The sequence below is a fragment of the Nesoenas mayeri genome (genome assembly GCF_963082525.1).
Source record: "Nesoenas mayeri genome assembly, chromosome: 8".
In the NCBI taxonomy this organism is placed as follows: domain Eukaryota; kingdom Metazoa; phylum Chordata; class Aves; order Columbiformes; family Columbidae; genus Nesoenas; species Nesoenas mayeri.
Window position 1 is genome coordinate 28,733,768 of NC_137554.1, and position 14,303 is coordinate 28,748,070.

The window sequence follows — 14,303 nt, forward strand, 5'->3', positions numbered from 1 at the left end:
ATTTCAGACACTAATTCTGAAACAGCACCTTCCTCCCTCTTTACCATCTTCAGATTCGTCACATACAAACAGTACAGCTAACCTTTTTCATCTGGCAGTGATAAAATACTATCACTCGGCAAGGAATCATCTGCAGCGGTAGGAGCCTGCTCTTCAATACTGCTGGTTATCTTTTCACGCCGGGAAAGCTTTTTCTCATTCTCCTTAGAAGATGGAACTGAAGGACTCTCCTGGCGGCTGCTGGTACTACTGTGTTAGCAAGAGAGAATTTTTTAAAAAATTAGTTTGCACATTTCAAAATATTTATTTTATGTTACTGCTGTACATACCATGACTAAGCCCCCAGCAATAATCGACATGAAGAGGATTTAGTTTTGTTTTTAAAATGCAGCTTGGCTACTTTAAAATTTCAAGCCTCATTGAGTTCCTGACTAGTGGCAGAACTTGTTATTTTTATTCTGCCTTAGAATGCAAGTGATTTGTAGGTGTGTACACATTCTACTTGGCAATGAGTATTGATGATAAACCATTGCAAACATCTTTCCTCACAGTTTTTAAAAACATGAGCGAGATAATGATACTGTTTTAAATTACAAGAACTACAGAGGACAAAATCATTCTAGTCGGTCAAAATCAGAGAAAGGCTGTGAGAAACTTCATGGTACCTAACTAGATTAGGTTAGTGAATAGGAAACAAAAAACTAAAATCCAGTATTAAACATAGGCAAGATACTAAAAAGTAACACCAGAAATGAACCAAATCTAAGCCTCCAGCAAGCAACACTCCAGCCACTTCATGTAAAACCTCAAGTCAGTGCAAAGCAACAGTGGAAAAAAAAAAACAGCCAAACAAAAACCAACCTAACACAATGGCCAGATACACAGAGAACAGAATCGAAAGTAATGCACGTCACAGAGCAAGCAGTTGTACAGGTTTTCAGAACATGCGCTCCAACCTACGTTCTAGTCCATTTCAAAAAGACACAGAGCAAAATAAGAGGGCAAAAAATGTAAACATTTAGGACAGGGAAAAAGATTCAGATAAACAGAGACTTAAAGCGAGTTTTAGGTTACAAAGGTGACACAACAGAAGGACTCAAGTAGGCCACAGCACAGAAATCTGTATAATCTCAGCACAAGAATTTCTGAAAGTATTTCATCCAAAGACAAGGCCACATCCAAGTTCTGAATGCCTGCAAGGACAGAGGATCCCTCAGCCTCCCTACAGCCCCACTCCAGTGCTTGACAACTCGCAGGGAGCACTTTTTTCCCCAATGATTTCCCCTTTCTGCAATGTGTCACCATTGCCCTTTGTCATCTCAGTGTGCACCTCCAAGAAGAGTCAGGCCTCATGTTCACAAACAACCCACCTTTAAGATACCACAACTAGAACCCTGCCCCCTTTGCCTTCTCCTTTCTAGGTTGAGTCAGCTCAGTTCCTTCAGCCACTCTTTTACATCACGTATTCCAGCCTCTTATCCATCTTGGTGGTTCACCACTAGAATTGTGTCAGTATGTTAATTCCTTCTTCTCACTGAGGAGCCCAAAACTGGACACTGTATTCCAGATATAGTCTCACAAGAGCTAAACAGAGGGGAAGAATCATTTCCCTTCACCTGCTTGCTAGTCTCTCGCTAATTCAACTGAATGAGAAATCAGATGTGGAAGTCAATTATTGTGAAGTTAAGAAAGAGGAAAGCATCCAGTTAAAAAATATGGCACATTCAAAACTGAAGATATTAACACACAACATACTTTTACGCTGCAGACCACAGTGTAGTAGGATTTTTAAATAAAGACAAAGCAAATTCTGGTAGGCATGTAAACCTTCAAGCTCTGGGATATAAGACAGGTTTACCTATTGATAATTTAACACTGACTTTCCCTCTTTACAAAAAATAAATTGAAGGAAATATGTTGATATTCCTTTGTACTTTAGTTCTTATTGATAGCAAAAAAACTCTTGTGTAATCTAAACTCTTCTCACCTCTGATCATGAACCTTTGATCTTGAGGACTCCGAATAACTATCAAACATGGATGAGTATGTCTGTTTTGAATCACTTGTCTCCTCTTTACCTTGTGGTATGGAACCAGACTCACATTTCCTGAGAAAGGAAAGCGTTTTGGGTGAATCTGCATTGTCTTAAACCAAAGAGTAGCACAGTTTTCACAAGCTCTCATCAGTTTAAAAGAAGTAGTAACAATTAAGATTTCTGAAAAGAACACTTAAAGCTCAGACTAGTAAATCATCCCACAAAACATTTAGAGCATCTTTTTCGACTCTTTTGTATAGAGCTTCAAAGAACCAGTTAATATAATCTTTGGTGTACACTATTAAGGGCATAAAGATGGAATCTAAATTCTTCTTCTTAAATGTTCCCTCATCATGACATCTTAAAATTTTCTTCAAGAATAGGTGAAGCAAAACCTAACAAATCTTACACCCCCCTTCCCAAGATGTGAAACGTTAGACAAAACCTGTTTGTGTCAGTTCGGGCTCTCAGTTGTTTCATGAATTCTGAGTGATGCTGTCGCTGGTGGTCAAACAAGGTGGTGACGGGAGCAGCTGGAGCGCTGACAGTATCCGAGATCGGGGTTCGTGCCAACTCCGTCATCTGAGTACACCAAAAACAAAGGAATACAATGTGCTTATCAGTATCAAAATGTTTTTGAATGAGAAAACGGTCATTCCTGCAGGCAATCTACTGATTTATTGAACAAATGTGTGAGACATGGTTTTGAGATGGTTTGTTATCTACCACATACATATCAATTTTGGTTGTAGGAGGTGCATAAACACATACTCTTCAATTTATTAAAGAGGAATTATTGATGTGAAACTTAGAGACACGCAAGATACTACTTAACATATCATTCTAACCAATTTGACCAAACTCTGATCAGCAGAATGATCTCCATGGAATAAAATATTCCCAACTTACCCTTACACTTAATTGAAAAAAAAAAAACAAACCCTCAACACTCCAGGAACTATGTTTTATTTTTCATTTGAAAGTGCATCTTGTCCAAAGCGCAAGGATTATTATTTCCATTCTAGAGGAAGCAAGAGGTTTAAGCTCCAGTGTCATGCAAACAGCCAAGTCTGAAATGGGCAGCATTAAATCAACAGATAGCTATAAATTATCCTTTTTAATGTATGGCAGTCACTGTGTACCTGACTAGAAATCAAACTTCAGAAATCATAGCAGAGAACACTGGTTTTTAGAAGCTTTAGAATGTAATGTTTCTCTTCTTGCTCAAAGGTCTGCCTCTTGCAGAGCACGGAACTCTGGTTAGTTTGAAGGTAGGAATAAGCTGTATTTCAATAACTTCCAATACACATACGGAGTTCCTCCATTAATTCTTCAATGAACATACACATTAACTGTAATGCATAAACTTTTATAAAAACAAGTGAATGACTTCTTAAAATTGGATTGCCTGTATACATCATCCCCTATTTTATACTTCACTGGTGTGACAGCCACCTCTAAGCAAGCTTGCATAGCATCAAGCTATGTTATCTCTTTTACATAGGATAAACTTCTAATTGAAAGCAACACAGAAAACTAACTCCAATCCTTTATACATAATTACAGCGCACATCCAAAAATATTCCCAGTACATTGATGACCAGCATTTCCATTGCTGCATTCCAGTTAAAATAAATGTTGTCCAAGTGAATATCAGGAGTCACTTTGTGACTACGGATGTAAAAGCTGCGCTAGTAGCCCACCACCACTGACCACGTCATCCCCAGCCTCTCCAATAGCACGTCTTACTCTCAGACTTCAAACATTAAAACCCCATGCCAAACAAAAGCTGTGTTTGTTTCTTCTACCTTGTTTCTTAATCAGATTCCACCCACTTTGGCTCCATAAACTACAGATGTTTCGTTGTCTTCATCCAAGATATCACTACTTATCAACAACCACTGCACGTATATGAGATGCCTGAGCTTTTCTGCTCCTTTAAATTAAGCTATTCTTGTCTATTCAAAAATGATTTAAATTTCACATATTTAGCAAAGTCCAGAAAAAGTACATTGGTATTATTCTACAATCCCATTACCTATCATAAAAACAGCCTTGTTGAGCACCAACATGTGCATAAGCTGTAAAGAAACAGTTATGTTCACAGTTATCAGCCTTCTGCACTCCATCCCATAACCCTAATTCACAGTCGCTCTGATTGCTAAACTATGAAGACACAAAAGCATTTCTTGGTTAACAAGTTTTACGCGGGAAACAGCTGCGACATGTCGGGAACAAGAAATATAACACTGATAAAAGCTCTGTATGCCACAAGAATGAAAAAACACTCAGAAAAAGAAAACTTCAAATTATGCACCAAGTTAAAAGCTCTGCTGAGGATACTCCCCTCTCCTTTTTTTTTAAAAAATATTTATTTGTTGATCTCCTACCTTCAAAAGTAAGCAAAACTGCAATTTCCCTGCTTTTCCAATTTAGTTTGCAAATGAAACAGATACAGGATTAATCCCTGATGGAGTGTAGATCTATGGAATTAAAGATGTTGTGTTCACTATCATCAATCTATCCTAGAAGAACAAAAACTTCTCAACAGTATGTTAACTGGAAGATCGTAAGAACACTCAACAGGGATTTAAGGCTCCCAACTGACTTTTAAATAACAATGTCAGAAAAGCTCCTTTAAAGTCCTATCATTTGTCATGTTATGAAGGTGAAGAAGTTACACTGAGAATGACACTGAACTGAGAATAACCTAGAGGCAAAAACAAAATTCCAAATAACACTGAAATAAGAATAGCTTTTCCTTTCACTCAGGACCTCACCTCACGGAGCTGGTGAGGTGCAGTTTCCGCCTGCTTGGCCGCAGCCTTGCACAGGGTCTCTTGTGCAGCTTCCTGCTGCGACTGGACAAGATGCTGCCGTGACTCTGCATGGACCTACGCAGAAAACACAGCCAGTTCAGCTCTTCACAATTTTCTGCTTATAAGTACAGTTTTATTTCTCAAAATCTGGTCAGAAAAAAGTTTGACATTGGCCCCTAAGAGCTTTTTTTTTTTAGCTATATTAAACCCCTTCACCATTTCCATATGTTCACAGCCTCAAATTAAGAATACTCATAGGCACGGATTTACTTACAGCATGTTGCCTCTTACACACTCCACATTTTTTGAAGGGCAGCATTACCTGAGCTGCCTTCTGCCTTGCCTCTTCCAGTTGTCTCTGACTTTCTAAAGCTTCTTGTTCAGCCTTGATTTTCAGAAGAGCTAAGTCCCGCTCATGGCGCTGCTGCTGTGCCTACAGATTAGGAAAACAAGTTTGAATCAGGCAAGTTAAATATAAGGGCCGTTTTTTCCTTAGCCAGTGTCTGCAACTACCTTTGAAAGATCTAGATCTACTCTAGTGGTGGCGCCTCTTCTGCTACAGTAAAATTTTCAGTCTACCGACTGACCTTCTCTCCCTTTTTAAGTAGGTAGACAGCAGACAATGCACATTCCCCATACTCTTCCACCACAGTGCACAAAGAAAGAGGATTTAGGAAACCAATTAATTCAACAAACTAGAATGAGCAATCTTGTCAACATAAGGAAACATCAACCAAAAATATCCTTTTCATGGAATTACACAAATGATCCAGCCTGCACAACTACACTTCATGGCACTGGGAGCCAACGTCAAACCCAGTAAATAATTAAGTTTCTATTTTACTGGAGTACACAAGCAAAGCAGTGATTCCAGCTAATGATACATTAACAACATATATTCTGGAGTCAACAGTTCCTTGGTGTCAACTTACAGTAAGAAAGATAACAGACATAAATCCTAAAAAATGGACCCTGTTGGGGATGCTCCATCACATCCATTACAATTTCTCTGCATTGCTAACAAAAGCATAACTCACCTAATTTGTTTAATTTTCCTGCAAAATTCAAAAATTAAAAAAAAAAAAGGAAGGTTAAGACAACGACATATTTTTCCATTACCTTTAGAATCTGAGCCAAAGAAACGCTCTCCTGCTGGGCAAGAGAAATGCCTCTTACTCGTTCTACATCTGCAAGCTGTCGCACAGACTCCTCAATAGCACTAAGGTAGTTCAGCTCTGCTGATAAACGATGCTGAAGCCCCACAGGCGAGAAGCGCATACAACCTGCAGGATAAGACTTACTGGTCAACTTCCATATGCTTTAGTGTCTCACACCAAAAAAATAAAGAAAAAAAGTATAACTGCTCCAATTAGTACGGTTTTAACAAAAGAACTCACCGCCCGCCGAGGCTGCTCCTGCTACAGATCTACTAGTTCCCAGACTCAAGTCAGTGAGGGGTACGTGAGGCTTCAGCCCTGATGCTGCACTTCCAGAAAAGCCAGCGGGCGACTTGACTCTTTCTGCTGTGTTGCCTATAGAATCAAACTGCGAGATTTTTTGGGAGCCAGGAGATGGGGAAGAAGTTGGTGTCTTCTGGGATCTTCCCTTATCTGAGAAACTGACAGTGAAATGAAAAAAAAAAGGAGTCAATATCCTCCTAAGACATTTGATAAGACAATAAAGCAAAAACTTAGTTCTTCCATTGATATACACCACGCAAAGGGCACAGTCTTTTATGGTCTGCACACATCCAGTCTGCCTTTAGGAAATGGCCTCATGAGATGGGTTTTGTACCTATATCAGAATACAACAAACAGTATTTTCAAAAAGTAAACAGGTTACTATCAGCACATGGATGCAACTGAACGTGGTAAGCCACTGCCCTGATTCTTGATCTTTTTCATCAAAACACAAATAAAATGCTTGAAGGTCAAAACTTGATTTAAACAGTTAGTAAAATACTACAGAAACATTTCTTCTTAAGAGATGGTTGAAGACATCACCTTCCAAACATACAGAAAATGATGCAGACACTTCTTAAATTTACTATTCCCATTTCAGTTAGCCAAAAGAGAATAAACAGTTGCTGCTTAAATCCCTTAGGAAGATGTTCTGCTTTACTTGGTACACCTTAGGGCCTTTCAGACCCAACACTGGGTATCAGTGAAAGTCACTGTCCTGCTTTTGGCTGGAATAGAGTTAAATAAGTCAGTACCCTCAGAGCCATTCTATACGCACACAGAACGCGTCACAGACCGTTCGTATCAATTGTTGCTTTCTAGAAAAAAGTACAGTGAAACCTAAGCTGAGTGCATTTCATAGCTATCTTCGTTGCACAATTGGAAGAAAACAAACTGCATTCATAGATAGACATGCAGAGGATTCAATAGGAAAAATAATTACTCTCTTCCTCTACACCCTTCTCTGAGGTACAGTTCATCTCTGAAAAAACATCAGCTCACAGAACTGAGTATTAGCTGCACACAAGTCTAGCGAGAAATGTCTGCAGATGCAACTGAAAAGCACAAGATAACTGCACATTTCTACAGCGATCTACATTAGGCTTTCCTATTTAAAATACAGGGAAATAATATTTTCTGTATGCCCACCATATTAACATTTGATAATTTCTGTAACATTCCTTTTGTATACCCAAAGATATAGCCATTTTTACACCATAACACTACCAAGCTTAGTTATATTTGCATAGTCTCTTAGCAGGTTCGTGTTACCTCATGAGGGAATGTCCAGACAAGTTTTCCAGTGTGCTGTCTGTATCTGGGCTCTGCTCATGATCTTTATTAGAAATTCTGTTGTTCCGCAAGGATTTCTTTGCCTGTTGGGATCCCCGCTCTATTTCAGAGAGCATTTTATCTTCTTCCACAGGAAAGTGGTGAGAACTTCCATTGTAGGAGTCCAACCCTAAGAAGAAATAAGATTGCCAAGGTTTATGTTTGGTATTCTACATATGAATATTTTACCATCAAGAACCCCAAAACAAATAATTGACAACTTTTTTTTCACCAATTAAAGATGCCTTTGAGTTAGAAGTCTATACATCCAACAAGTAAGAAACGTAAATTTGGCGGCTTCCTACAGGAGATTAAGTTCTCTTCTGTATATTGTATCTACTGTCAACAAAACTGTCACTCGGCTTTCATTTCAGCATACTATTGGTTTAAATAAAGAAAGTGAGCATTTGACTTTTCAAATACTGATAATCAGAATAAGGTCTAGCTTTCTTGGGGAAAGTAAGAGACTTTTGAGAAATATGAAGAAATATAATTTGGAATGCTGAATCTTACTTTTCTCATTCTTTTATTGGCTTTAAACCTAGAGTTTTCTGATGTTATCCACTGCTTATATAGTAAGAGTTCACCAAATCTCAAGTTTCTTCATGTTTTTGTAATGTACAAGTTACCGTAGAAGACATATTTTTCTTAATCTGTGCATGTATGAAAACTGTCTGTGATCCAATGATGAAGCATACGGGCAAACTTGTTGTCACCTTCATAAATGTGGTCACAACTCCAATTTCTCAGCAGCCTATTGGAACTTCCTCAGTACAGAATCTGAGGATAGCTCCCACAGGATATTAAAATTAACTATTTTGTTAGAAGGTTGATTTAGGAGGGGAAAAACTTTCAATGTTATTAACAACCTCTTGCTTATTTAATTTTAGATGACTGTATTTTAAGGTCAGAGAATAATCAGAGTAAAAAAGAATTTAAGAAGGAATCCCCAGAGTAATAAATAAGTCATCCTATCAGTATTAGATTACAGTTTCCAGATATGTAGAAAGTGTGATGTTTTCATGACAGAAAACCCTAAAACCTTGTTTAAAAAAAAATAAATACCTCGCAGTCAAGTACTGCACTTACGTTGCTTTTTCCCTCTCTTTTTAGAGGAAGCAGATGAGCGAGAAGATGCTGCAGAACGTGGTCCAGATGAATGCTGAGAAGCAAGTTCCACAGAACGAGGTTCATGGGGAGACTTCCTACTAGGAATTTCTTCCTGAATGCTTGAATTACTGCTGCCAGCAACGCTAAAATGGAACACAAGGACAGCGATCGACTAAGGACTTCCAGCTCCCACAGTACACTGTGCACACAAGATCCATCGCACTTTAAATTAGGGACAGATGGCTAAAATAGCGCTAATTAGCCCCTATTGAAAAGCATTGATTTTGAGATTAAAAATTACAGCAGCTAAACCACTAGGAATTTGGATATGATATTGAACATACTGAAACATACTTCTGATAATATGAAACAGTAAAAGATGGGTAACAACCTTCCCAATCTGTTAAGAGCTACTTGACTACAGACTTGAACATAAGAATCACTCCAAATACAACTGGATTTCAGATAAGCTCTGGGCATACAGGTATAATCAATAAACTGACAAAAATATGAGTGATTTTTAATAAAGTATTTGCAAATAAGGGGGTAATGCATTATATACTAAATAATACTAACAGAAGACCTATCAAGAAGTTTAATCAGCAGAAAAGCATTTTTTGCAGCCAACATTTTCAGTGTGCAAAGTGCCTTTTACCTTCTGTTCTTCCAAGGTAAAGTACCACCAGTATAAATAAACACTGTACTTGCAGCCTTCCCCAACGTGGCCAAAAGATGTAAATCTATCTCATTACAAAAAAGGGTCCTAGGAAATTCAGGATGCCACATAAATTCAGTAGTAACATGGAGCACCTATGATTTATAGTCTTCAAATTTTAGACTGATCAAAAGGTTTTTAAAATTCTTACAGACTATTTATGTATCCTTTACTAAGCATCACTGAAAGCAATTATAGGCTTTTTACAAAATGTTTAAGGACTGAAGGAATTTTAACACTTTAAAATATATTTTATTTTCTCTAAATTATAAAGACTAACCAACTGAGCGTTATAGCAGCCACATAAGTTGGGGAACTGACTACAAAGGGTAAGAACCTTGCCTAAAGCCACCTGTCAAACTAAGGAAGAACAAAGATTAGACAGGGAACAGGAACACTTTAATCTTCATGTCTTAATCATGCCGGTTGCTACCTTAACTGTGAGGCCCTAAGGAAGCACCTCATCACTTGGACTAGCATAACAATACAGCATAACAGAAAAGATAACCAGTCTACTATGGAACAAATTTTGAGTTAACTATTTTCTGATGAATTCTACATTTTGATTTTTACAAGAAGTCTAACACAGAGTTACCTGAGGTCACGTGAAATCTTTTTGTCTGTTAAAGTGCCACTTCCCTGCGATGAGGTAAAGTCATCTTCATAAGAAACCACGCTCTCCGCAGGGCTTGTGGCAGGGAGCAAAGGGCGCAGGAGGCCAGAGCCTCCATTCAGCCTTTCATCAAACACTAAAAAGTGGACAAAGAAGGGAAAAGACAAAAATGATAAGTGCAACTGTGTATCAAACAGGTAATAATGCTGCAGGAATTAAAACATTCCAAGCCAGGAGTTACAAAGACGTCCTTTCAAACACAAAAATGTCAGGAGAACAGCAGTATAGCCATCCCACAGCAGTTTTAACACAACATAATAAGCACATATGCCTCTTTTTGTAAATTATTGAATACTTCATTAATACACTCCAGCTAAAGCATTCTTGAAGAGCAGAGTGCTTGAGAATAGAGCCATCTGCAGAAAATTTAAATGCAGCCATCTTTAGGGGAAATAGAATGAAGGAAAAAAGAATCAAGAAAAACCACAAGACAAAAATAAATTTGTCAGAAAACATCCCTCCTCAAAACGAGGAACTCAAGACAAGAGAAAGGGTACTTATAAAATGAAGAATAAATTTGTAGAGAAGAAGAAAATTAAATGAAGCACTCTGCATGGGACACTAACACTTGAAACGGGCTTGTTTAAGCAAGAGACTTTCCCTACTGAAATACCAAGAACCTCACTTTCTTCAAATACAATATTGTTATTGGAGTTTTAATTGTCACACTACTTTGAGACATTATTAAATAACTCATATGAGTAGAGATGCAAAAGGAAAGTCCAGATCGTTCATCTACTGAAGTTACATGGTTCTAATAATACGTTAATAGTAAAGGTATATTATTCTTGTGTAGCAAGCACTCAAGATACACGCAAGCACTCCTGTTTATGCCATGAAGTGCTGCATAAAGCTTTTATTTAACCTTTCTGCCTTTGCTGAAACAAGAATGATGTGTTATTACAGATGATCTGGAGTGCATATATAGTAGGAAGATGCACATTCCACTCCAGAGGGTCCATTCTCCATGGCGTAGAGAACCATTTCCAAATGCATTCTGGGCAATTTAGGTTTAGTATGCAATTTTGGATACAATAAATGTAAACTTAACATTCACAATACCATAACTATGGCGGTCCTTCATACATGTAACCCAGCATATGAATTAGTTATCTAGAAATACAGAGCAATCTAATATAAAAATGATCTTCTTCCAGCACAGAAGTGCAGTGGGTTTGTCTTTTTTTTTTTTTTCCCTTACACAAGAAAGCAAAAGAAGGGGAGTTGAGAATAATTCATCATCCAAAAGTAAAGTGAGAAAGTTTACACAGATTCACCTTTGAGATACCTAAAAGCACCTTCCTTAGCTGTGACGTATAAAGTATAAGGAGTAGTTAGACTGGAAAAATAGTAATTCACAAGAGCTTTGAGAAATTTTTCCATTTTTACCTTTTCCATGAAGCTGATAACTTTTTGCAAAGACGTTGATGACACTGTGGGGACTTCCCTTCGCCAGTTCCTCCCATGGCCCCTTGCTGTGTGCGTCACTTGTCTGAGGGAAGAGTGGCAAATACTTCTCAGCTTCTTTCTGAAACTCTTTTATGGGCTCAAAAGCATTTCTCTCCCGACTGCAGAAATCCTTCTCTTTTAATGTCTCCAGCATCTTCAGTGGCAGCTGTTTGTGCTGCCCTCCCTCCTCTTCAGAGAAGCTCCCATCACTCAGGAGAGGCCCTTCGCTGATGGAGTCGATGCTGGATTCTTGAGGAATCACAGCTTTGTTTGGAGCGTAAGCCTGGTTTTCACGCCCTGGGGAGTCAGTCTGTCTCTTAGATAAATGTCCTAGTATCTCCTTATGCTTGTTAGCTGCAGGGGACCTCATTCCAAGGCTGACCGCAGCAGTGTGAGGCCTGATGGTCTCAGGAAGCTTTTTAAATTCGCTAAGGTTGCCTATCCCAGGAAGGTTGTCATCAAAGGCTGCATGAGACACACAAGTACCCAACATTTTCTGAATTCTGGTCGAAAAAGCATCTTCATTTTCTTCTCTCACAGGAGGACTCACAGCCTTTGCCCACCGTCCATCATCTTGTTTTTCCTGCATAAATTCATGGTCTGAGTTCCACTTGGTACCATAATTGATTCCAGCCCCAGCCAACTTTTTGGCTTCGCTTTCAATCCTGCTAGAAAGGGAAGCAGCTGTAGCTTTCAGAGCTTCAATCCGATCCAGTTTACTCTTATATTGGTTAGCGGTAGGTTTCACTAAGAGATTTTGCTGTGCAGTGGGTGCATTCAGGTATGGCTGAGGCATCAAGGTCAGCGATCCCATGGGTGCAGCGTGGCTCCTCCTGCCTGCCAACATTGCGTCACACTCCTTTGACAAAAGGTCCATCTGCTCCAGACTCCAGTGTTGGGAGCAGGGGCCTCCACCTGGGCCCATGAGAGCTTGTGGGTGAGAGAGCTGGACTCTTGGGCTCAACCTGTCTGGTTGTACCCATGGAGGCTCCATCAAATCGCTCCTGAAATGAAAACTCAACATTTAAGCTGACGATTTATACAAGTACTGATATTTTACATGAGAGTGTGGTCGCCACAGATGTAATTTTCAGGAAAAAATACTTTTTTGCTGGAGTCAGAGGGGCAGGGAATGGGATAGTAAAGAGTTACAGGATGTTATTTTAAAAAAACCAACACAGCACCTTCCAAATGTGAAATGCTGTTTATGGTGCACTGTATGTTTTAGAGCTGTAACAAGCTGGGAGCAGCAGCAAGCCTTTCCCAAAAGTTTCCTGACTTCACAAGGGAGGAAACATCTTTCTTTTCCCTTGAAATTTCTTAGCCCCAGCCTTCCCTCTCCAGTTGAACCCAGCCCATGTTTCCCTGGAGCCATCACTCAGGGTAGGCACAAAGAACACTTAGAGAAAAGGAGCACTGGAAATACAAGCATGTTTAAAGTTCTGTAAGAAATCTTTTTTATTTCCAGATAGCTCCCGTTTGCATGACAGGAGCTCTGTAGAGACTAATATCACTTGTGCATATTCTGGATACCAGGAAACCTGGAGAGTCCCTCACAAAAAAACTGCTTCTCCACTTACTGTGAAGTTCTTCAAATAACTTATGCAGCCCTTTAAAACTCATCTCTCCTAACATTAGCACTTAGATTTTTTCCTTACAATATTACACTTGCAATATTTACTACCATATGGCTTGGCAGCCCATTCTACACACAGTACTACATAACATGCCTAGTGCTTCCCTGAGCTTTTCCAGAAAGGAAACAGGTCTCATTGAATTTACGAAGTCAACGTGGATTTGACCAAGTCAAGGTACAAGTATGTATTTAAGAAGGAGATATTATTTATGTAATTAAAAATAAAGACACATTAGCACAACAGGGATATTAAGGATATGCAAGAAACTTCATGATACTTATATTTGAGTGTTTGATTAGGCACCTCTTCTTACAGTAAGAAAAGCTTTGATAATACACTGAATAATTAAAAATGGGCAAAGCAACATGAAAGGAAACATGGATAGGCTAGTTCCAAGCAGAAGTGATTTTGCTACTTTTGAGACAGTAATTAAAGGCCTGAATCCAAGACAATAGATTAAATAGAAACATTGAACAAATCAAATACAAAAAAAAAAATCAACAGATGTATTCACACGATCAGCTTCTGTTGCTCAATGGCAATGGCCAAGAGTCTCCCAATATGAAACTCACATCCCCTTGATGTCAGTAAAAGATTAACAGCAACCACCATTGACTTTATTTATCTACAGACTCACTACATACCCATAGCCAAAATTTTCATATGCTTTTCCTGCATCAGCTTCCTCTTTACTGTGAGGAAACATTAAAAATGCCATAAAGAGAATTACCCTTCCTAGAACATGAACTTAAGAGCCTAATCTATTTTCAGCTCTCAGAGATGAAAACCGGAGTATTCTTCTCTCTCTCAAAAGACCCACAATTGCTCACCTCAGTAGCGGCTGCTGCGGTTCCGATAGCGACATGTCACTACTTGAAGACGCACTAGGAGGACGCTCTTGAGCCTTGTTTTCTTTGTCGGATTCCCCAGATGGTTGATAACCAGGTCTGGGCTAGAAGTGAAGACAACCAGAAAAATGCATTTTCAAAAGTCTGCAGGAGTTTAGAGGCCTTGTCTCATTAAAATTGAAAAGGCTTACATTTCTCAGTGTGTATCACATCTTCCCTACTGCA

General features: G+C 38.8%; 1 protein-coding gene across 7 annotated transcripts in view; it reads right to left on the reverse strand.

The window, feature by feature from the left end:
- The window catches only part of CEP350 (centrosomal protein 350), a 73,653-nt gene that overhangs the window by 35,020 nt on the left and 24,330 nt on the right, over positions 1-14,303 (reverse strand). For 5 of the 7 annotated variants that reach the window (XM_080348460.1, XM_080348457.1, XM_080348461.1 and 2 more), the window contains 12 exons: positions 14,061-14,182; positions 11,534-12,597; positions 10,067-10,220; positions 8,736-8,899; positions 7,587-7,776; positions 6,252-6,472; positions 5,974-6,137; positions 5,129-5,287; positions 4,816-4,929; positions 2,481-2,617; positions 1,988-2,107; positions 83-249 (listed from right to left, as the gene is read on the reverse strand). In XM_080348460.1, coding sequence (XP_080204586.1) covers positions 83-249; positions 1,988-2,107; positions 2,481-2,617; positions 4,816-4,929; positions 5,129-5,287; positions 5,974-6,137; positions 6,252-6,472; positions 7,587-7,776; positions 8,736-8,899; positions 10,067-10,220; positions 11,534-12,597; positions 14,061-14,182 — 2,776 coding nt within the window. The remainder of the gene's footprint in view (positions 1-82; positions 250-1,987; positions 2,108-2,480; positions 2,618-4,815; positions 4,930-5,128; positions 5,288-5,973; positions 6,138-6,251; positions 6,473-7,586; positions 7,777-8,735; positions 8,900-10,066; positions 10,221-11,533; positions 12,598-14,060; positions 14,183-14,303) is intronic. The other 2 variants (XM_080348459.1, XM_080348458.1) reach the window with 1 other exon arrangement.